The 23,109-nt window shown below is 37.8% G+C and overlaps 1 protein-coding gene across 5 annotated transcripts in view; it reads right to left on the reverse strand.

Moving 5' to 3' along the window:
- LOC105256169 (lachesin) overlaps nt 1-23,109 on the reverse strand; it is a 228,239-nt gene that overhangs the window by 35,464 nt on the left and 169,666 nt on the right. For all 5 annotated transcript variants that reach the window (XM_025414680.1, XM_025414679.1, XM_025414678.1 and 2 more), the window contains 3 exons: nt 20,247-20,454; nt 19,770-19,931; nt 3,774-3,902 (listed from right to left, as the gene is read on the reverse strand). In XM_025414680.1, coding sequence (XP_025270465.1) covers nt 3,774-3,902; nt 19,770-19,931; nt 20,247-20,454 — 499 coding nt within the window. The remainder of the gene's footprint in view (nt 1-3,773; nt 3,903-19,769; nt 19,932-20,246; nt 20,455-23,109) is intronic.

The raw sequence follows: 23,109 nt of genomic DNA on the forward strand, positions 1-23,109 counted from the left end.
TTAATCATTTTATATATGATAAAATTATTAAAAAATTCCCTGAAGTCTGTTTTAGAAGATATAATTGTATCTTATACCATAAGAAATATTAAAGCGATAATAAAAATCGAAACTTGTCGAATTTTGTCCAATTTATTCAAAAAATCCCGAATAGATTTAACGAGTTTTATTTATTTCATATTTTTTTATTAAGATTATCAGAATATTTTCAAAAATGAAATTACATTATTACTTGAAAATTTCTTTTGTCCTTTAAACAAGAACAAGAGTGCACATCCTGCAATTTCTCATTATCATCTTCCGCAGCTTGAATGCCTGTCTCTAGTACTCAACATAAATAGCACGCCGTCGATTACGCTCTCATCGCAAAAATCTCGTCGTAATTCAGCCGCGTCATCCTCGTGCGTCATTATGCGACCAATTTGAAAAAGAGTATCGTACTTTGCAGCGGAGGAGAGGGTGGACGTGGTTCGTGTTGTAAACGCTCGCGGAGTAACAAGTGCGTGAATCGTTGCGTGTATTTGAGCGCAAACGTAGGCGGAGCGCGAAAACGTAGGCAGTGTAACGTAAAAAGTCAACCCGCTAAATTGTGCATGTCTCATCAACATGCCTGATGAACCTGGCCGTGCTAACCACTTGCCGAGACGGTACATGAAAACGCGCGCACGTCAACCGAATTATGTCCCCACGCGTTTTCTCCTCCCGCCGCTCGTTATGCTTTATGCAATGGTCCCATTTTGCCCGCATTGCAACGACAAACATACCGAAAACGCGATATACGAACCGGATATGCATAGCCGGCCTGATTATGAGTGAAAGTGCAGAGATTGTTATGTCAACGTCACGATTTCGTCGTTAGATTGAGTTACACAGGTTGCTCCCCGAGGCTGTCAAAATTGTAATTTTTGCTCAATTTTTCGGGCAAACTTCTCCCTCTCTAACTGAAATTGGTCTGAATTATTATCAGCGATTAACAAAGCGATTGCCGAAATCAGAGACCGGAATTTTATTGTTTTACGCAAACTTCATTTCCGTATTGTGTAACTGGATTAATAAATCACTATGTAATAATGATTTGCATTATGTACATTATTAAAGCATACGAGGATACCAATATGCATAGACATGTAAATTCACTTTGTTACTTCTCATTATGTTGCTGCATTATGTCGATTTATTCCATCGCAAAGACAATAACACAACGAGTATTATACTACTGTTTGATTGGCTGGAATTTATGTAGTGTCTCTTTGGAGAGAATTTACGGTGTATTTTGCCAAAAACGATTGTTAAGTCTCTAATTCCGGAAGAAAACCTTGACATTTTACATTGATTGAATATTCTTTCAATTTTTCTTTTTATCGTACATGAGAAAAGCATCAAGGTTCATCATTCTTTTTAAATTCTCCTGAAAAAATTGCAAAATACAAAACACTCTTTACGATATAATGAACGAAATTATGTTCAAATATTTGCTCGACTTGTACCATTAAACGAAAACTTAAAGTTCAATTTTTTTATCGAGAATTTATATAAATTGTCGAAGAACAAAAATTTCTAAAATATATATTAATGTTAGGATCAAAATAAATAACAGAATATTCCGATTGAATAATTCGTTAAAATTAAATTGTATAAAATAATGATGCACCACATTTATATATGCATTGAAAATCTGTTCATTCGTTATTAACTCTTCAGCAAAATCATAAAGAAATGATTTTTGATCTTTAATTTTAAATTATGGATACATGGATAAGAAAAAACATTTGTTGCAGTGCTATTTATGTTAATGATATTTCATTAAATTTAAAATGGAAGAATAATAAGAGATACACATTGAATATAGAAATAATAAAATGTAAAAAAAAAAACTTTTACATGTGCAAAAGAATCTGTTTTAAATATAAATGATACGTGCATTTTCCCTTAATATAGTTTAATTAATTCGAGAAAGAAAGAAAGAGAGAGAGAGAGAAATTACGTCTCTGAATGCATAATTAATTTTTTAATATTAATACTACAGATATGTCTTAACTTGACATATATGCTCTACTTTTCATTTATAATTACATAAAATACTTGCAAATTTGCTTATTAATTGCAATAATAATCATGAATTAGAAATAAAGTATGCGCGTACAAATTATAAAAGTACTTTGAAAAAGCGTACGTAAAATCAGTCATCGTCGTTATAATTAATAGACGCCAGAATAATACATCAAGCAACGTACATCACGCACAACGGTTAAAACATTAATACGATAAAAGATTATTGCAAGTATATGCATATGTATAACGCTGATTAGGAGAGAAAGGGGGCAAAAAATTGCGGCGGATTATCGATCCTCCGAGACACACACACACAGGTGGGAAAGCGAAAGAATTCCATCGTCGATCAGCTTCGAGGAATTCCCCGCGGCTCCGAATCTAATTATATGCGTTTAAATTGTTACAGGCCGATGGTATATACCGCAAATCCCTACGTACATATCCACACATGAGGTATACATTCGAGAACGACTCCTCGAGCATCCGCTTTGACCCGGAACGCGGGGCACCCGCGCGCGGAAAACCGATGTCTCGCCCCGCTCGTCTAAATAAAATATGTCCCCCGCCTCCCTAAATATTCAGAAGATACCGTCGGGGTGGATACCGTTCCTTCTTTCCTCAACAAGGCCGGGTCCCGCGCGCACGCACATCACACCGACGTGCAACGGCAGCCGGTTGCAAGCATACGAAGTGACACGAACGAATGAAACTCATAAAAGGGAAAAATGACCGGGACCGACGGGACGGCTTGCGCGCGGCTTCCGGTATTTCCCTCGGGTTTTCCTCCCTCCGATCCATCCTCCTGCCCTCGTTCCCCCCTCGTGCCCCTCCTCTTGTTGTCTGATGCACGTATTCGGAGCGCAGCACGTGCGCCGCTGTGCATGCAGCGCAGGTGTGTTTACGTGTGTCCGTGTCGCGTGTTCAATTCGTGAAATGAAATTTAAACGATACACGAAATACACGGGCGAGAAGGATCCCGGAGGCGGCAGGCTCGGCGGGGGCGGTGTATGACAAAGCGTTTAAAATTCATTCGATAAATCGCCGTTGGACGCGTTCCAGACGAGGACGCCTAATTTTCCTCCGGGAAAGTTTGCGCCTGCCACGTGTGCATGCATTTCGCTATTCGCGACATTTTACGCGCGCGAGAACGAGCGCGGGAAATGAAGATATTTCGCGAACATTTGGCGCTCGCAATCATAATAATGTCTGCCGCGACCAATTAACATAATTAATTACGGTAATTAGAAGTTGTAACGTCTGCGCAGCGTGTTACGTTTCATTTTCATACATCATTATCATACTATCCCTCTTTATATCGTTTTCTCCATTGTGTGTAATAATAATCTATAGATGTAATAGATACAATCTAGACGCGGAGATTATTGTATCAAAATATACAATATCTATTATATAATTTTGACGTTTAAATTGCAATGCTATTTGTTCGTCAAACTTGATATTGACAGGATAATATTTCGCTATTTTGTAGCGTTTCGTGAATGCGTGTTTTGGTTAAATTCATGACTCGAATATCCACATCGTTAAGCGTCTATTGCTGAACATTGGGCGTGTAACGTCGTAACATTATAATTATCGCGTCACGTTGCACCCGTCATATTGCTGGCAGCGTGCCATTCGCTCGACGGACGCGTACGTATCTCCCATATTCGTTACGTGCAAACGGGATAATAATGTGCGGGGTGTGTTTGTAACAAACTCACATTCGACATCCACGGTGATCCTCTTGCTGACTGTGGGCGGCACGCCGTTGGTCGCGATGCAGAGATAAGCGCCCATTTCGCTGCGCGTGATCCGCGTCAAGTTTAATTGCTCGCCATCATACATGGTCACTGAAACCAGAAGCGGGAATTGATTCAGCCCGGTCGCAAATATAATTCGCCCAACTGCGGTCCTTTACACCTTTACTCGGAATTGTGTTTCATCCTCGCCATTTCGAAAGTCGAACGATTATGCAAATAATAATTATACGTTTAGATTTGCGAAACTAAATTTATAATTTATACGGAAATCGCTTTCAAGTATGGAGCTAAAATTTAGAACATGTGGAACGCACCCACGTATATCACGCACGCGGAAATCAAATTGTTTACAACGAATAGAAGCTGTAACGCAGATGTAAAAAATTCAACTTGTGCGAAGCGATTGCTGTAAAGATCATGATTATAATAAATCACGTGTTATGCCAGATGTATCGATCCAATAAGGGAACTTTACGCCATGGCAAAGTAGTAAAGTTACAAGAGCCCCGAATATACGTTTTTATTGCAGCCTGATTTATACCCGTAGACATCTAGGTTGGTTTATATTGTGAAAGTTTGCAGCGAAACTTGTATTTTTAAAGTAAAATTATAGTAAAATTATAAGAGAGTCACGAGACGAGAAAGAAGGAGACGTAGCGGAAGTTAATACCCTCTTATTTTCGTCCAACTTATTCGATGCCATTAGGATTTTTTTACCATTAAAATCTTTTTCGTTAATCCAAGTTTCTACAAAATCGCCATGCGACAGTCGCGAATGATTCACGACGACGTACAGGTATTAGAAGTGACTCGCGTGATCAGGATTTTCAGTGAGGATGGATGTATCAGCTTCGTGTCTACGTTGCATCAACCACGAACCTGCTATTCTTTTATTACGGAGAAACAACTGGTACGAGAGTTAATCGAAGAAAGAAGAGAGAGAAGGAGCAAAACAATCGTCACATCGTGACGAGAAATTGACGGTATCAAACTATCATTATGAGAAACGTCAATAAAAACAATTTACCTTGATGCAACCGCGTTGAATTAGTTATGCACAACTAATGCAAATGATACAAATTTTTAATGCTTTAAAAGATTTCATCGGCAAAACCGACGAGAATGAGATAAAAAAAATTTTGTTAATGAATATTAATGAATATTTCACATGTAATATGATGAATATTATAATATATATAATGATTATATTTTAATTTAGTGCACATTAATAAAATTGATGTGTATAATCGACAAATTCCAAGATCAATATTTTTAATACTTGTATTCCATCGATGTATCCGCTAATGGATAAACCTTGAAGTAAACTAATGATATTTCGCGTATAATAAAGTTTTCTATCTCTCCCCGAATCTCTGATCACGTTACGTAGTGAAACATACGCGGTCTGTATAGATCGCGTATCTCGAAATAGATTACTTTCGGTAATAAATTACTGGCCGATAATGCGATGGATGGGAGAACGAAATTCGATGGACTGAGAAACAAGTTTTTCGCTGGGAATCCGACAGAAAGAAAAAGAATTTCTTCTCGTTATTTAGACGTGATATTCACCTCTTTCCGAGAGTACTTTCTGCCGCTTATAAATCTTCGGTCCAATATGATTTAGCCGAGAAGTAGCGAAGAAAAGCAAAGGGAACAAGCATTACACATCTCTATCTAGCACCTTAAATCGCGTTAAATTTTTCACAACGTTACATATAAATTTCACGTCTCGTATATAATTGTAAACCAAGCATTAGCAGGTAAAACCGCGCGTTTCTCACTCGTCGAGCGATCCTGAGTCTCGCTATCGCGGAAGAGCAATCTGTGTCAATCCTAAGGGGCTTAGCGCGTCCCCATAATGACAATTAACGATATCGAAACAAACGCGAGCTATAAAGGAGCTTCGAACCGTCCGCGATTGGCGACTGCGATACGCTCGTCCCAAAGTGACGTTCATAAATCTTTGGCCCGGTTTACTCCGGCTTTGCTTGTCTCCTAGTCGCGATTAACCGACCTCCGGCCATTAAAGCGGGCGGCGATGTTTCTTTCACGAGACACATGCCCTGCCAGCTCTGTCGTGCTACGCGTTTTACTCATGGAAAGTGGACACGGTACGCGATGTCGTCGATTGGCAGGGCAAGGCGCAGGCCGATCGATCGATCGGCGCGAATAATTGAGAGAACGCGCGAAATCCGGACCTGGAAAGAGACAACGGATACCGAGTGACGTGATAACACCAAGCGATAAACCGCCTGCAAAATCTGCTCGTCGGTCGCCGGATATCCGCGCGCGTAAAAGCGGAAAAATGTATCGACGCAAGTCTTGAAAAAAAAATCATGTATTACCTCGATCGATCTATTCGGCAGCCGCTTCGTCTTCGTTTAATCGCTTCAATTAACACGACGTCTGATGTTTAATCGAAAAGATAAACTGTGCAGAATTCGGATAGATATAATAAAGTGGGAAAAATTGATGATTTTAATTTTGTTTCCGAGTAACGTTTCATTACCGTGAATTTCTCAGAAAATAATTCTTTCCCTTTTCGACTTTTAATCAGTATCAAAATTATCGCGGCATGAAAATAATTCTAATTTTAAAGCTGCATAATAACGTGTTCACTTTGAATAATTAATTTCGGATAATTGGATACATTTATTTCTGAAGATTATCATCGCATTAAAATCCGCAAACCTGGAAAGAACGATTGCGTATTACGCGATTATTATAGGAGGAAAACTGCTATGGAAAGAGACACGGCATAAATTTATTAATCCAACAATTGTAACATTGTACGGAAAATGAAAAATAAATAAGGATAAATGCAAACGAGCGATATACGAAATTCCGATGATGATTTTTTTGCTTCAACATGTGCAGAGATTTAAAATAGAACATTGATCGACTATCGATTGATGTGCCTCAAGCAGGCCTTTTTTAGCTACCCCGGATGCAATATGTCGGATAAAATATTTGCAATGAGTTTTTGATCGTGGCGGCATCGGTCCTCTCGATACAAGTTCATTTCGCCATCAACTCATCCGATATTAATGTATTCCGTCGTTCTTCGACGAGAGCCCGGGAATATTTAGATAGCGGGTACCTCAAAGCTCGGATGCAAATCGATACATCGGATTGAGCAAACACTGATAGTTATTTTTAAGGACGATTCGCAGCGAAACTTTCACTCGGCCGTATAAAAGCTCGCCTACAGAGGCAAAAAGGTAAAAAACGGCGCAAATATACATGGACTTTTGCCACGATATTAATTATTGGAAGTATATGAAAAATATTTTTTGATGCGCGACGAAAACAGAAATCCATCCGGTTCTGTAAAATAATAATATACATCGTGTATGTGACAAAACCGTCAAAGAAAACATTAATAATAAAAATGAACAGTAAAGGAACACTTTGAATGCGCGCGGTTGTATCCTGATAAAATGTAATGGACAATTTGCAATATGTATGATAGCGAAGTTAAAATATCTATCGCGTTATCGATACTGTTATTTCTCGCTGTACTTCGTCACGAAAATAATAGACGTATAAATATGAGAAACGAAAGGTAAAATTTGCACCTCTCTCTGAGAAGACCTGCTATATCTTATTCGTCCTACAAAACATTCCAAGATTTTGATTACAAACATTTAAAAAAAATATATATATTAATAAATAAATAAATAAATATGTAATATAATAAATAAATAAATATATTTTAAAACATATATAAAATATAAAATTATACAATATAATTGTATAATTACATAAATAACTCAATTTTCATTTCGCGTCTACCTTACACATTACCTAGTTTGCACAATTATAATCATCGACCGACTCTAGTGGACCAGCTCTTGGCCGGAAGCGGATGGGTGATGCGACACGTTTATTAACAAAACGTCGAGACTAATCCATGAAATTTTACCGCGTCACGATCTCCGGAGCTAGAGAACGCGTGGGACGCGCCCAAAAGGGTATTAAATAATATTACGAACTATACCAGGTGGAGATACGTATGCATGTGCATACATATGTACCTACTCTATCCCACCCTGCCGAAAACTTGGAGGATAGTGTGGTGCGCGCGCGCGCGCTCACAGTCCTGGCGCTTCGTCATGAATTTGTATGAAGCTTTAGAGGAGCTCAGATGCCCCGGAGCGCGGCTTTGCAGATGTTTGAACAGAAATTCCGGCCTTTTACGATCCTGCGGTGCGGCGATGGTACGAGCAGGACGACACGAGGAAAAGGTGAGAAGGTGAAGGGAGGAATGGGGTGGATGGTGTGTAGGGGGTGCAATATGCAGAAAGGAAGGGATATGAAAGGCTCAAGAGGCCAGGCCGGACGAAGACGATAAAGGTCGTGATGAAATTGTGTGTAACAAGAGTTGGATGGGAAAATTACGTCGGATTATATAAATAAAATGGATCGTGCCTCTCTCTCATATTTGCATATTTGCATTGATGCGTAAAGATCGGACTTGTGATTTTACCTGCGGATAGAAATATAAGCCGTTAAAGTGCATACATGTAAGTTGTTATAAAATATTGAAAAATGATAAAAAAAACGACAACGTACATTTATTAAAAGCAAGCGGATATTTGAACTATTGCTTTACGCAATCGCTCGTTATGATGTTTATTCGGGGATTTCGAAGATTTCGAATTTCAACCGCCAATTTAAAGTCTCGATATCGTACATGTAATTTCTATTTGTGTATCTCGCTCATTCGATCCTATCAATTTAATTGTACAATTTCGTTAATTGAAATTATGTATTGTATTTTTAGAAATATATCATCTCTGTTTCAGCGTAACCCCATTTATATAATCGTAATAATTTATGTAATGATTCTTACAGATTGATAAAATGATAAAAGTGGCCTAATCTATTCAAAAACGTAGCATTAACGTGCGCAAAAGCGTTAACAAACGAGTATTACTTTTTCATAGCGTAAAAAATGTCGAGCAACTAATTGCAGACAAATTAACCGATTACAACGGAACGCGAAAGTAATTGGCGCTAATTGAAAGTCTCTTTGTCGTGATTCGATATCGTAGCGTGTAAGCGGGATAAAATCGAGCGCAATTAGCGCTGCAAAATATCGTAAATCGTTTATTCGTCTCTTTGGTAAGCCTTCGCGTGCTCAACGAGCGATAATTTTACATATAATGATGCGAAATAATACTCGCGGACCCGATCGGCGATGCGTCACGCTAACAGAAAGCATGGAAAACGTTTGCTTATCACGGATATTTGCGATCCGTCACCGAAATGCAAACGGTAAAGGACGATGCGGTTTTACTCGGATACCGCAAATTGACGTGTGCTAGAGCGCAATGCTCTACGACAGCATGCTTTTAGGATGATTTAAAATCTTCCTTATCATCACTCTTCGCTTTGAAAACGTCACCGATAAGATATACGGAGACAAAACAAACGCGACGCTGATGGGCCATTTGTAATATGAAAATGTGCCGATAAAACCCATTTATTTCGCTCTTTGGATAAACAAAATCACGATACAAAAATGGCAAATATACGTACATATATATTTTCGTTGCAAAACCGCAACCGAAAACCGCGCGCGTTAAATACATAAAATGTGTATTTATCATAAAATTTCAGTATTTGTTCGGTAAAACGCAGCTATCCTCGTCGCAAATGTAATGCGATATATTTTTCGATATTTCGAAAATGACAAACAGTCATCCGCAGATATCGAGAAATCAATAGAAGCTTCCATCCTCGATTTTAGAAGCGTTCGAAAAACAAGATGGACAGTCGCAGAGCCGCTCGGCGAGAGTCTCTTAAGAGATATTTAACAGCGAAAAGTTTGCACCCCGGATATTCTCCAGTCGTTGCAAATAGGTCAACGGGCATTCCTGTTTGATATTCGGTAACAGTAAACCAACGTAACACATTTCGACGATTACAAGGATCGATCAGGCTGCAAGGCGACGTATCGGTTGGCGCAACAGCCGGCCATCCACGCCAGGTTGTGTCGAGGGATAGTCGGATGGTACGATTAGCTCGAGCATGGTTATAAACCGGTTCAAGTGGCAACCATGCGATTAATTTTCCAGCTTGCCGGCAATTGACTCCCCTCGCACGACTCAAATACAGCCTGGGACAACGAGCTACATGTGCCACACTAACTGTTTTATAACTAGATCGCGCAATTACTTGTAATAGAGTCGATTCTGCTACCGTAGTGCTGAAGTTGGTGTATTCTCTATAACATTAATTGCTCGAAGAAATTGTACGTACAACTTGCTCGTGTGTTGCCCTCGAATATTGGTCAATTATATTTACCTTTTATAATTTCCAATTTATAAAAATACAAACGTACATTTTATTAACTAATAATTAATTAATAAATCATCGTCGTTAATAAATCAGTGATATTTGATCAATTAATGCGATAATATTTGTAAACAGTAAATATATATATATATTGTAGCAACTATCGTAAATGCACATTTGTTTTATAAACACTTATTATCAATTATCGAGAGGAGGCAAGCCTTGAAATAATAAATGTGATAAATTATTTTATCTTCTGTATTTACAGAAATAATTATATGAAAAATCCATCAGCTTTAGAGCGAAAATGTAATGGGAAAATGATAAATATAGCACGTATTGAATTATTATCGTTATTATCCTTTTGTTTTTCGACAAAATGTTTATTTTGCGAATCAACTCGATGGATCAATGCAGAAACATTATAAAATCACCTTGCAGCTAATATCCTCATTCTAGCACGCGACTCTATTCAATAATCAAGCCAGGAAGAGACATTGAAGATTTTAGAGGAATCTAGCCATAAAATTCAATAGATTAAAACTGGACCGCGTAACACCGTCTTCGGGGAGGAGAACGTCCGGATGTCAACGTGTCCCAGATGGCGACGACATTAACCCATGAGAAACGTGCATGAGGACCAACCGCTGTGCTATGGTCAGGAAGCTGCTGTGGTTTCGCTGCCTTTAGACCGAAACGTCTCTCCGGTATTGCATGGCGCATCTAACGGCCGATGACGTTTCACGGACGCAATGTCTAATTGATCTAGGTCTCAGAGATGTTGCTTTGATGATAAAGACCAGATAATAGAAACTAGACAATAATTAAACTTGTTTTCAAGGCAGCTTTCATTCAGTTCTTGCGAGAAAGAAGCAAATTCGAATATCACGAGAACGAAATGTTTTTAAATATTATATCCGCACAGCTAATTCTACTCGATTCGCGAATTTTCAATATTGTACATTACCGTAATCCATCATTGATCGCACTCAATTTTCCTGATTGGGTTCATTTCGTATAATCGTTTGAAACTTTATCTTGTGAATTCATTATACTAAAATAACCTATAATTTCCCCTCTTTATCACTCGCTATTTATGTAATTGTTTAATTTTAATTAAATTAACGAGTTTGTTTCTGATGCTTACTGATTGTCATCAATCAATCACGATAATTTTATTGGCACTCGCACGAAAAAATCTTTAAGCTGAAACCTCCGTGGAATAATCTCAGATTCGACAGGGAAAAAAATATATCTATCTAAATGTTTATTATTCTAAATAGCGCAGAAAAATATTTGACGTGCCATTAAGATGCCAAACATTGCTGGGGGAATTTCCGACATACCTCGATACTAAAACGCAGCCGTCCCGATGAGACGCACGATTATTGGAATTTCAACATCATCCAGCTTGAAGCAAGTAAACATCCTTGAACAGATTCGTCCATCTGGCACATTACGTCAGACGGTTCCGATCGTCGGAATTTGAAGCTCAGCCGTACAAACCGTACAGCTCTTCTGCCTATCAGCTCAGCAGTTCCAACGGCACTTTCCCGTGAATAACACAGGAAGCTATGCTTCCGAGTGGAAGCCGTCTGGTAGGAAGCGTCGACCGCTATTTCGCAAAATTAATTGAATTACGCCGACGAAGCGTGCAAAACAAGGAAGCTCCGGCTCTTCTTTGTGCATCGGAGTGCCTTGTAAACAGGAAACACGTCGAATTACATTCCCCGCGACAAAAACTATGATCTCACGTGGAGCAAACTCTATTTCTCCAATTTCCCCGGATGTCGCCCGCTCGCAAAAATTCGCTCCCGCCGATCAAGACGCGCGCGAATCTCCAAGGAGCGAAAACAAGAGCTCGACGAGGGAAAAAGTGGGATTAGCGGAGCGAAGGAACGCGATTACGCTAAAAGTTCTCGGCCGTTTACATAGCACGCCGCGTCCGAAATGGGTTAATCCACCAGCAATAAGCGAGCTGATTCTGTTTGCGTAAGTCGATGGTTTGCGTACTCGAGGTAACGACGGTTGAATGACCAAGGCACGTGACCTCAAAAAGTGAATAAAGAAACGGGGCAATCCAGTGCAGAACACTTTTAGTCGAGTCTACTTTTTATCCTCGCGATCTCCCGCTTTTCTTTTTGCCGCAAGGAGCATCTTTATCTGCTAATTAAAACGCTCCATTCATCGCGATTTGGGTAAAAGAAGATTTAAAGGACCCAAAGATATGAACATTTTAAATTTAGCCTGTTTCTATATTAGATTAATTCGATATTAATTATAAATTCCATAAAAAAATGAGTGTCGTTCGTCATCTTCTGTTGGGAAAAGAGTAAATAACATGACGATTAATTTTGTATAAATATATTGTATAAATTATATTTGTATAAATATATTTCTCCTCTTAATAAACATCTTGTAAGATTCTCGAATCTTATCTACACAAGTTGCCGCTCTGGTAATTGCTCTTCAGTCGAGTTAACGTACGCAAACCTCGGCGAGGAATTAAGAGAAATCAAGAAACATGACATCAGCATTTCGGCATCGAGCTGTCAATCACGCGAGGATTTCACATCGAAATTACGGATTCAATCTATCCTTAACAATCCCATTAGAGAGTCTCCACGTCTCTTCGTCGATAACTCGCGCTGAAACTTTGGTTTTGCCTCGAGCTGGACAAAGTGCCGATATAAACCTGTCTTGTCTCTTACTGCGACTGGCACTTTGGCGTGACTCGACAATGTGAGGATACGTATAACAAGCGCTCTCGTACACCTAACGCAACTTTGCACACTCTATACTTGTACGTGCAGAAAAGGAGAAGCAAGGTATACGCGTGAATACATCGCTAGATATATGTATGATATTGATGCGCAAACTTATAAGTCTTTTATAGGCACAATAAATATTTTAGCAATAAATATATTCTGAGAATAATATATTTCAATAATATACATTAACAAAAAGCTTTGTTTAAGACTCTATTGTTTCCAATCAAGCAGAAAGTAGGCTTCCAGCTTGATAATTTAATGAACGCAATATATCTGCATCTTTTAAAACATCTTAGAAGATTTTTTTCTCAACTACCTCTTTATATAATATCTCATTTTCTATGAGAAATTATTTTTAATTATTTTTAAATATTTTTTTTAATTTTTCGCGTTAGATGTAGCAGGTTCTTCTGCACTCTAATCGAACGCCTGACATGGGAGATATTTATGTGTTATGTTTTTAGAGCAACCGAGAAGATATGAGATGTGATAGAAAACTTGAAAGCATTTTCGTCACGTGTAACATTATTTTTCTTTCGAGAAATATACGCGGTTTATGCGTCCCATGTAATATTCTCTATCTGCGGAGAAATGCAAAGCATTGTCGTGCGCCATCAAACTGAAACGCGAGTGGTAGGTAAGACACCCTCGTTTACCTCGCGCACGTATGTCGTCGACGTAAGACGTCCCTCCCGTGGCGCATCGCGTACTTGTCGTCGAGACGTGTATGCTGCCGAACTTGAACGCTCGTTAAAAGTTACCGATGCGTTCCCGAAAGTGGATACGAAGTCCGATAACTCGATCTCGGGGCGCAGCACGACGTCGTCGCGAACGGAGCTAGATTGTCGCTTCTGATCGTGACACCCCGAGGAGACGGGGGAGGCTGCCTAACCCGCTCCCTGTTATTTGTTGATGGATGCGCGGCGCATTGTAATAATGTCGCCGGAAGATTCCACGTTACGCAACGCGTTACGTGCGGCTGCGATCCGTTAATCGTCCGTCGCATGTACTATAATCGAACGCCATTATTGCGCGAGACCCGACACGCGAGATATTTGTCTGTCATATTTCTAGAGCGGATGACGAGAATGCACGAGATGTGATGGAAATCTTTTTGTTTCCAGAGAAATATGCACGTTTCATATCTCATTGTTATGCATGTAATATTTTCCATCTGTGGATGCATAATTTTACGGGAATATTACACGCGTAAAAATTTTACAAATATTAATTTATTCTAAACGCGTGAAATAAATGTTATCTCGCGAAGCCAAGTGGCGAATAAAATATCTTTGACATGTCTGATGACGAATATTTTTTATTTACGACAGCAAAATGCTATACTTAATATTTAAATATTTTTTATTAATAGGAAATAATTAATTTTCCCTTGGCGAGGTATATTCTCGGATTCTCGTGCTATTTCTCGAGAATCATTCGAATTATAACAAATTGCCGACAAGATCAAATGAATAGCTTCAAAGCTGTTGCGAGTAATTTATAATCATGGGAGCCGCCGTGGCTATTCTATGGTGCATCCTAGCGCGATATATACACGGATGCAAAGAACGTGAAGTACGCTCTTAGCTCGCAATCCTTCTCACTTGAATTATGCCTGTATTTAACCTATTATGCTGCCTGGTATTAAGGGGAATAGCGGTCTATCGTTGTTTTTCAGAAGCAAATTCACGCAGGGATGCGACGGGATTTCAAGCACAAAGCTGGGACGGAGCGCGTTTAATTAGCGTAAAGTGCGTTGCGTTGTTAAAAATGAATACTAGGAAGGATTATACGGATACGGGAATATACGAAAGCATACGCGCTATTAACGTGTATTACTCTCCTACAAGCCCCTACGGTGGATAAGAAATTATAAATAAAATATTACACACTCACGTGAACTTCATCGCGGATTAGATTATTTGCGAATCTCAGTCGCGTCGCGAAAATCCTTCCCGATGTTTTATTCATAAGCGTAAGAATAATTGATATCGATAAAATAATCCTCAATTATTAAGATTCCAATTGCGTAACCATTAATCTTTTTTCTCGTAAATACCTAATCTCGTATCTCGGAGCTTGCTTAAATTTATCTTTTAGACATTATTACATAATCGACAGAACTCAAGTTTGCTTCGCAAACATTCCTAATAATATATACGCGCCAACACTGAAGGGGCAAAATTCCTCCAAGAAATTAACCGCGTAAAGCTCCGCCGCTGCAGCCCCTAAGCTTCTCATGGAGACGCGTTCTTCCGCAGCAGCACGAGCAGCAGCGGCGGCAGCAACGGCAACGACAGCAACATTAGTAGCAGCGGCAGCAGCAACAGCGGGAGACCCTTTTAATTCCGTGTCGGAATCACGCCGAAGGAGACCGTCGCGTATCTTTAGCAACCAGTGCATATTTCATAGACGTGCCGTGTGTGCGCATAATTTTCGTGCCACCGCCCTCGCACCCCCGCCCGCGAGCGCCCTCCTCTCACCCCTCGCGACTCCCTCTCCTCCTTTCCCCACCGGACACCCTGACGGACGTTTCCTTCTCTCGCGACTCGTGGTAGAAGCTCGAAGGGCGAGAAGGGCTCGGAAAAGAGAGTTGATTAATCTCTACAATATTTAAGAAGAGCGCCGAGGTCGAGAGCAAAAAGCCCTTCGCCCGTGCTTTACGCGAGGATAGCGCTCTTCCCCGCTGTATAAATCCCCCCGGCTAATCCGCTGTTTGCATCGATGTACCTCTCGTGTTTTCCTTGCGGTTGTCCTGCTTTCTTGCTGCCTTCGCGATGACTTTGCTCGCCTCCCTTGACGAGATACATTGCCTTAATGGATTCCTAGGCTCGGTAAAAATTCGGATTTTTTAATGACACGAAAAAAAAGGACCACCTTTACCCCGGGAAACATTAATATGACATTACACGCGACGTACTAAGAGTTCATATACAGTGCGCGCAGAAATAAAGGGAAAAGAGATCATGTCGGGATATTAACAATTGATATAAATTTCATTTATACATTAATTATGAGAAAGCGAGAACAAAAGATTATCACGCATTTCAAACCGTATCGCGGTTATGCGGAGAGCCGCGGTTAAATATTCCAGGATTAAGCTTCAAATGAAATGGAACGGGATAGTTTTATATCGTAAAATATATATATATATATACATTCGCGAAGCGCGCAGAATTATGGTATCGCCATGAATTGTTTAATATGCCCCATATGTATGAAATAGTGTGGTTTCTAATTCGAGGGCCGATTCATGTTTAAACGTCGATGCAATCGATTTTAAACGCGCAGTTTTAAAGCTCGCGTTAAGCCAATTAGGATAATCTGCATTAAATTCGTGTACTGCTATTTCAATAAATTCTGCGAACGCGTGGCGATGATGCCGCGTGACGATGATCGTTGTTCGTTTACGTCGAAATATTTATGCGGACGCAACTCGGCGGGATCGCAGCAGATTGATAGACAGAATTGCGCGCGGCGCAACAATTGCATTACATAGTTTATCGTATCTCGCGGCGTTAATTCGCGGCCAACGGGTTCCCCATCGGGAATTTCGCACGCGCATAACTCGTGGCGTTTTAACAATTACGAGGCTGAAAATGTGCGGATTTTCGATGGCGCCGGGGATACTATCGTGGAATCCGTCTCGAGTATACGAGGAGGCGATGTACGGCTACGAAAGGAATCGCGAAAACGGATAATTGCATTTACCAGTCGACGCTGCGGAGCGAAACCTACCGAAGTTTATCGCACTTGACTGCAATAATTCATAGATTGCGGCCACTGAAGATTTCCCGCTGGCACGTTTTCACAGGAGAGAACGTGATATTCGATCGGTGAATCCATAGCGAATGTATTGTCGAATGTGAAGAATAATGTTGCTACCACATATGCAGCGCGTGCAAAAAAAATTGTGCGTCCGTATGTTAAAATTCTTTTGTGTTACCATGTTTTGATTAGTACTTTAATATAAAATTAACCTATATGTTATTATTTTTATAACGTTTTCATGTGTTAGATTTATGTCAACTTTATAACTTGACACTCTGTATATGTCTCTTAGAAATGGATTTTTTTTTTATTATTTTGAGTATTGTTAACATAATCATTTTAAACAATCAATATGTCTCAGAGTCAGTTTAAGAAAACATTTTAAGAAAAGTTAAAGTCCTTAAATAATCTTAAACTTTGACATACAAAAATAATCAAATTTACTAAAATCAAATGTTTCTATTACAAATAATTTCAATTAAAATAATTACTATTACATGTTAATGTCCTCAACATTTTTTACGAGTTACTGCAACTATTTTTTCATGTTTTTAAATTTTAAATTTGTATATTATTATACATTACACTTAAAGTCACGATAACAAAAATGTAAAGTATTATGTCAATTATTTAATATTTTTAGTTTGTCGATAAGTAATGACGAATGAGTTATTTTAACTTAAAATTTAGAGTGGACTTTCTGGGACATGTGAAAAATGTTATAATTAACATTTTATTTTTTACTGTGTAACCAAGAAGGGTTCATTTTGAAAAATATTAATCCCGATTATAAGTTCGTTAATTTTTCCTAAAGATTCGCTCGAAATGACGCGAATAGAAATGAAAAAAGATCGAGTTTCGTTTGATCAAGTCAAAGTCGACGACTCGTGTTAAACGAAAAGTGTACGACATCAGCTTTGTAATTATTCAATGAAGAAACTAGATCGCGTTTAGACGAATGAGGGAAAGATATAGTCGAGATGTACGTTCTAAAGGCGACTTACTGACTTGCCGGAGAGCGGGCGATAATTGCATTGCTAATAGCACTGATGGTGGGTGGAAACTTACACAGTTTATCGCACTTTATTGCTTTACCATGAACGTAACACCCTCTGGGCAATCTCCGATGGCGCGTGTACAGTTGCTCTCTCTCACCCTCTCTTTCTCTGTCTCTCTCTCTCCCCCAAGTTTAACGCTAAACGTGCAAAGACGATAACGACATAACACGCGTGGGAGCACAATGTAGATATTAGATAAATGCGCTGTGCTTTACGAGCCATCATTGCCGCGATTTATTGCCTTCGCAATTTCTCGAGGTCGAATTCGCGGTATCGTAATTTTGACCCCGGTAATTAATTGTTTCTCTCGTGAATGCGATTCATTTTGGGAAGCGAAGCGTATTTCTCGTAATATTTTAGAGCAGATGTACGTACGAAACATTAAGTATATGAGTATATATACACTTTAATTATAATTAATGGATACTCTTAATACGAGTATTTAACATCTTAAATAATAAAGTATTTATGTTAAATAAAGAACGTTTTAATCCAGAATTATTGCCAGAATCTTCAAGGTACCTTGTGATTCATAAGTTAGCATGATATGAATAAAATAGTGGATACACGAAAGCCGTTTTCGCATAATTAAAAAGATTCATAAAAAAATGTGTATATAAACCTTGATGAAATTGATAGTATCTGTTTTTATAAGATCTCTCGAGATTTTTGCGACATTAATCACGAAAGCAGAACGGAAAAATGCCATGGATCGATGGTAAGAACACGCAAGCGAATAATTATTGAGAGTCTAATAAAATTCCGCTAAAAGTTGTAGTTTGTCACATAAAAAAGACATGCCTTGAATTTAAATCAACTTGAGCCAATAAACATGAAAAAAATCTGTGCATTATATTTAACGATGACAGCATAATTACAGTTAAAGATTTTCTTAACATCTACATATTTATACGTCAGAATTTGACATTTATTATATAAATAATTCACTTGATCAGTCTGTAAATTTAAGTGATTGTATCTGATGGAATAAAACATGATTGTATGTCGACGAATAACTAAATATTCGTCGGGATATTTCTCCCGTCAATCAATCTATCTGCAATCATACATCTCTCGTTGCTGTTATCGAATTAATAACTTTTCATAAATTCGATTGTTGAATAAACATGAAATTGTTAAATTGCGAAGGGCATTTATGCGACTTTTTCCATTTTTATTTCACATTTAATGTCCCGAATCGCTGATCCAGACATATATCTACGCTCGTAATTGATGAAAATTCACTTCGAATTTCTTCGAGCAAATGTTGGCCGATCCGTTACTACTCGCGTGAGACGTCGATGCCATGACTCGTGGGACTCGGTCTGACTTTCAGAGAAACGTAACAGAAGAACATCCTCGTACCAAAAATTACTTTCCGCATTAAACTTGGGCTGCATTACAAATACGTTCGTTTCCCCTTGTAAAAGTGCTTCCAAGTTTCGATTCGCGCAGACAAGAGACATAGTAAGGGAAAACTCGTTGGAATCGTTTTCGAATTTCCTACATAAACGAAGGAAATTCTCTGAACGTTCCAAACAGATATGTAATTCGGCGCAACATGTTACAACATTAAGTTTTCGAATGCTAGATATGCCATACATGTTGTATCTGTCACGAAAGTACCAGTTAAAAATATATATAAAATAATAAGATTATAAAATATTTAAAAATATTTATAAAATATTTAAAAATATTTATAGAATATTTAAAATTTTGATAGGTATCTATATCAATAAAATATAATTATGTAAAGAGAATTATTTAACCCTATTTATTTCAGTGAAAAGAGAAATTGTCCAAACGAATAAACGATACACGATAGATAAAGCTGATTAATATCACATGCGAAATCCTCTGTACGTAACTTCTTTTATCGCGAATAAAATCGCGCTTCTCGTTGCATTAAAGTAATTCAAACGGACGTAAAATATCAAGAGAGCCGCGCGTAAAAATGGATTTCCGATATGTCACGTGTAAAGTAAATTGAGAATGATTCATATTACAACGCAACAACGGCGAATAAGAAAAGACTTGACAACCTGACATACCTTTGTTGTGTTTGTTGAGGCTTATCACTTGACCATCCTCTCGTTTCCACATTAATTTCGGCAGTGGATATCCATCGGCCTTGCACGTGAGAGTAATATTCTGATGTTCCCGAACTGCCACAGTGCTCTCCGTAGAAAGAGAATCCAATATATTTGGTGGCACTGGAACATGCGTGGGAAGAGCCCCTTTATTCAAAATTCAGAGCAACGTGTTGATGTAATTAATATACGTTTGTTAATCGTTCCATTTAAATGCGTGTTTCCAAATGCGTCTGTTTCGAGTAAATACAGTCCAGAGTAATTAAATTACTTTTTATCGCAATAATTAGATTTGATATTAAATTTAAAAGCAAAAAATCATTTGATATTTTTTTATATTACATTTATTGATTATTAGATTTATTAATTATTAATGTAATAAAAAAATCCCTGGCAAAAATTGTTTAATTAAAAAATTATTAGTAAAATAATATTTACCAACGACCTGAAGATAGCCCACTTGACTTATCATTGGATTGGTATTTACTTGGCACATGTAATAACCTCGGTCGTCTTGTTGCACGCTACTAATATGAAGCAACCATGTTTTCTGATTGTCATGCGACACAGAGAATCTGGGTACTTTCACGACTACATGTTTGTGAATAGTTAGCAGCATTTGACGACCAACATGAATCCACGCCACCTGAAATTAAAAAAAATTAATATTTTAATATATATTGCTTGACTAAAGTCTATTGTTAATTATTACACAATTACATCAAGAATTATTATAAATATTTTCTTCTCTCTATTTTTTTTCTCATTCACAAAATGTATATACTTTTTATAAATAAAATAAAACTTTAGCTTATATAATATAAAAAAATTTATATTATATAAATTTTATACACTCTCTATTTAATATATGTACTCTTTATTTAATATATCAAATTTGCATTATCAAGTTGTTGCAATTTTACAAACAATAAACAGATAAACGCACGATATAAAATGCAAAAATGATAAAAGACCTGTGTGGAATTTAATAACGAGAAAGCACTCATTCTCTTGCATTTTTCGCTTGAAGTTGTTACAATTTTTGTACATACTGCAGAAATACATTTTTTTCTTATGTTTTAAGCATAAAATATTTTCATTCGATTCGCGATTTAAGACCTTATATTAAAATATAATTTTTCAAAAGGAAAACTTGAAACTTTATAAGATATATATATATATATATATATATATATATATATATTATAATTAAATATATGCAAGTTTATGTGTTTAATCCCGTAAAATCCAAGGCGTGACAGTAAAGAGTTCAACAACCTTCACGCGTTGAAAATTTCATCGCGCCCGCTTAATACAGCTTCAGCAGACACGAGTTCATAAAAGCAGGATGCAGTCGTCCGTTTATCGCTCCACGTTGCTGCATTGAATATTTCCACATTAGCACATTGCGCATCCGTTCCCGAAATTCGCGGCTGAGTCTCTCGTCGGCGAAAAATTCTCCTCGTCTCGTGAAACGCCGATGTGCACCGCGAAACCCCGGAAGAATTTTACGATCAATTTAACTTGTCGATCTCGTTTCGTCCTCGTCGATGTTCGCAAACGAACATTGTCGTCAAATATTGGCGGCTATAAATAGCCAATTCGGGAGAAAGACGATCATGATTGCTATGGATAAATATCGTTATGCCGGTATTTTACGCCCACGTGGCTCCCAATTAAGGCTAAGCTCATTTCGCGACAGAGCTTATACACTTTCGAGGACCTTCGAGTTAACTCTGCACTTTAAATCTTCGTCGTCAGACCGCAGTTTCGAAACAACACCTCGGTGGCGACACTATTTCTCATTTTTTTCTACTCCAAGTTCTTTTAAGTGTACTTTCTCTGATAAATGAGACAAAAAAAAGCAATTCCATCCGGCTCGATTGCTCTTTTAACCCCAGCATTTCTCCTCTTTTCCGTCTAATTGCCAAATGCGACATTCAGCGCGATTTCGCTCGTAAGAAAATAATGCAAAGATTGAAATAGAATCTGCGAATACCTTGTAATTTTCAAAAGACTTGCTTTACAATCTAAGATGTAGATTAACTTTGTAAGAAATTATTTATCAGTAGAATTATTAAGTAGAGTTATTAACGTTAGAAAATATTTTTTATTATTTTATCGAACGGATAAATATTGTTGTATTGCAAGGTTTTAACATAAATTAAAATTATAAAGATTCTATTATTATATTGTGTTGATATACATATTATTCATCTTAATTTTATTAACAAGATATCTAGCTTTTATTTTATCAATCCTATAATTCTATTAACTTGTAATTAATTATGGCCTAATGAAAAATCGTGATTTAATTTCTAAAAAAATTTCAAGATCGAAGGCGTATTTAGCGTATGTAGCGCGTATTTTAAAATTATTAATAAAATTGTTTCAAATTCCAATTTTGATCCGTTTACCCTGGATATCTTGCTTTCACTGTTTCCTTTTAGATTCGTTACCATTGTTTTTTTTCCACAACATGTGGATCCGCGGAAATGGCGCTTCTTCCGTTTTTTTACTTGTCTCTTTTTCCGGCTTATATGTACTTCCTCAAATTAAGCTAGGAACAGACCGTTCGGACAGAATAAATTGCACCATTTCAAGTTTCTTCTTATTTAACTCTCTCCTTTTTCTTATTTAACCCACGCAAAATATTTTAAATTTTACTCGAAATGTTGTACCACTTTTCGTGCAAAATACATCGTAGTGATATTTCTATAATTCTTGGAAACTGTATTTTTGGAATATTAATGCAACTCGAAAAGAATAATATTTTATCAATTTGCAAGTCAAGTAAACTCCCCAACATGCACAAGAAATTCAAGCACGATGTATCTAATTAACGAAACAGTTAAATAATAGACATATTTCACGGTACAAGTTTCACGATAGTTGTTTAGCGTAAAAACTTTATAACGAGGAAAACGTAAACAGCTTAGTATTAGATTTATTGCCATAGTTTGCGAGAAGTGATTTTATTTGAGATTATTCAGCAAAACGAATTATGCTTAATCGCGAATCTAAATCCGACGAGACATTTACATTTAGAAGTTGGTGTTTCCCGTTTTACTCCGTCCTGAATTCTTTTCCCCTCAGGTATTTCACCTAGGAACTCGGCAACAACTCCGTCTAGAATTGTTCGTCTATGTACCGCTTCTCCTTTTCGTCGGCTCTCGGGTAAGCAAAAGTTTCAGGTACGGAAATCACAGTACATCCTGGGAAAGTTCTTTAAACAGTCAGACGCCACTGACGGCTCTCCTAACGAAGAGCTGAGAAGATGGATGGTGGCGGATCTCAGAAG

This window comes from Camponotus floridanus, unplaced genomic scaffold, assembly GCF_003227725.1.
Source record: "Camponotus floridanus strain SB8 unplaced genomic scaffold, Cflo_v7.5 scaffold87, whole genome shotgun sequence".
Taxonomy (NCBI): Eukaryota; Metazoa; Arthropoda; class Insecta; order Hymenoptera; family Formicidae; genus Camponotus; species Camponotus floridanus.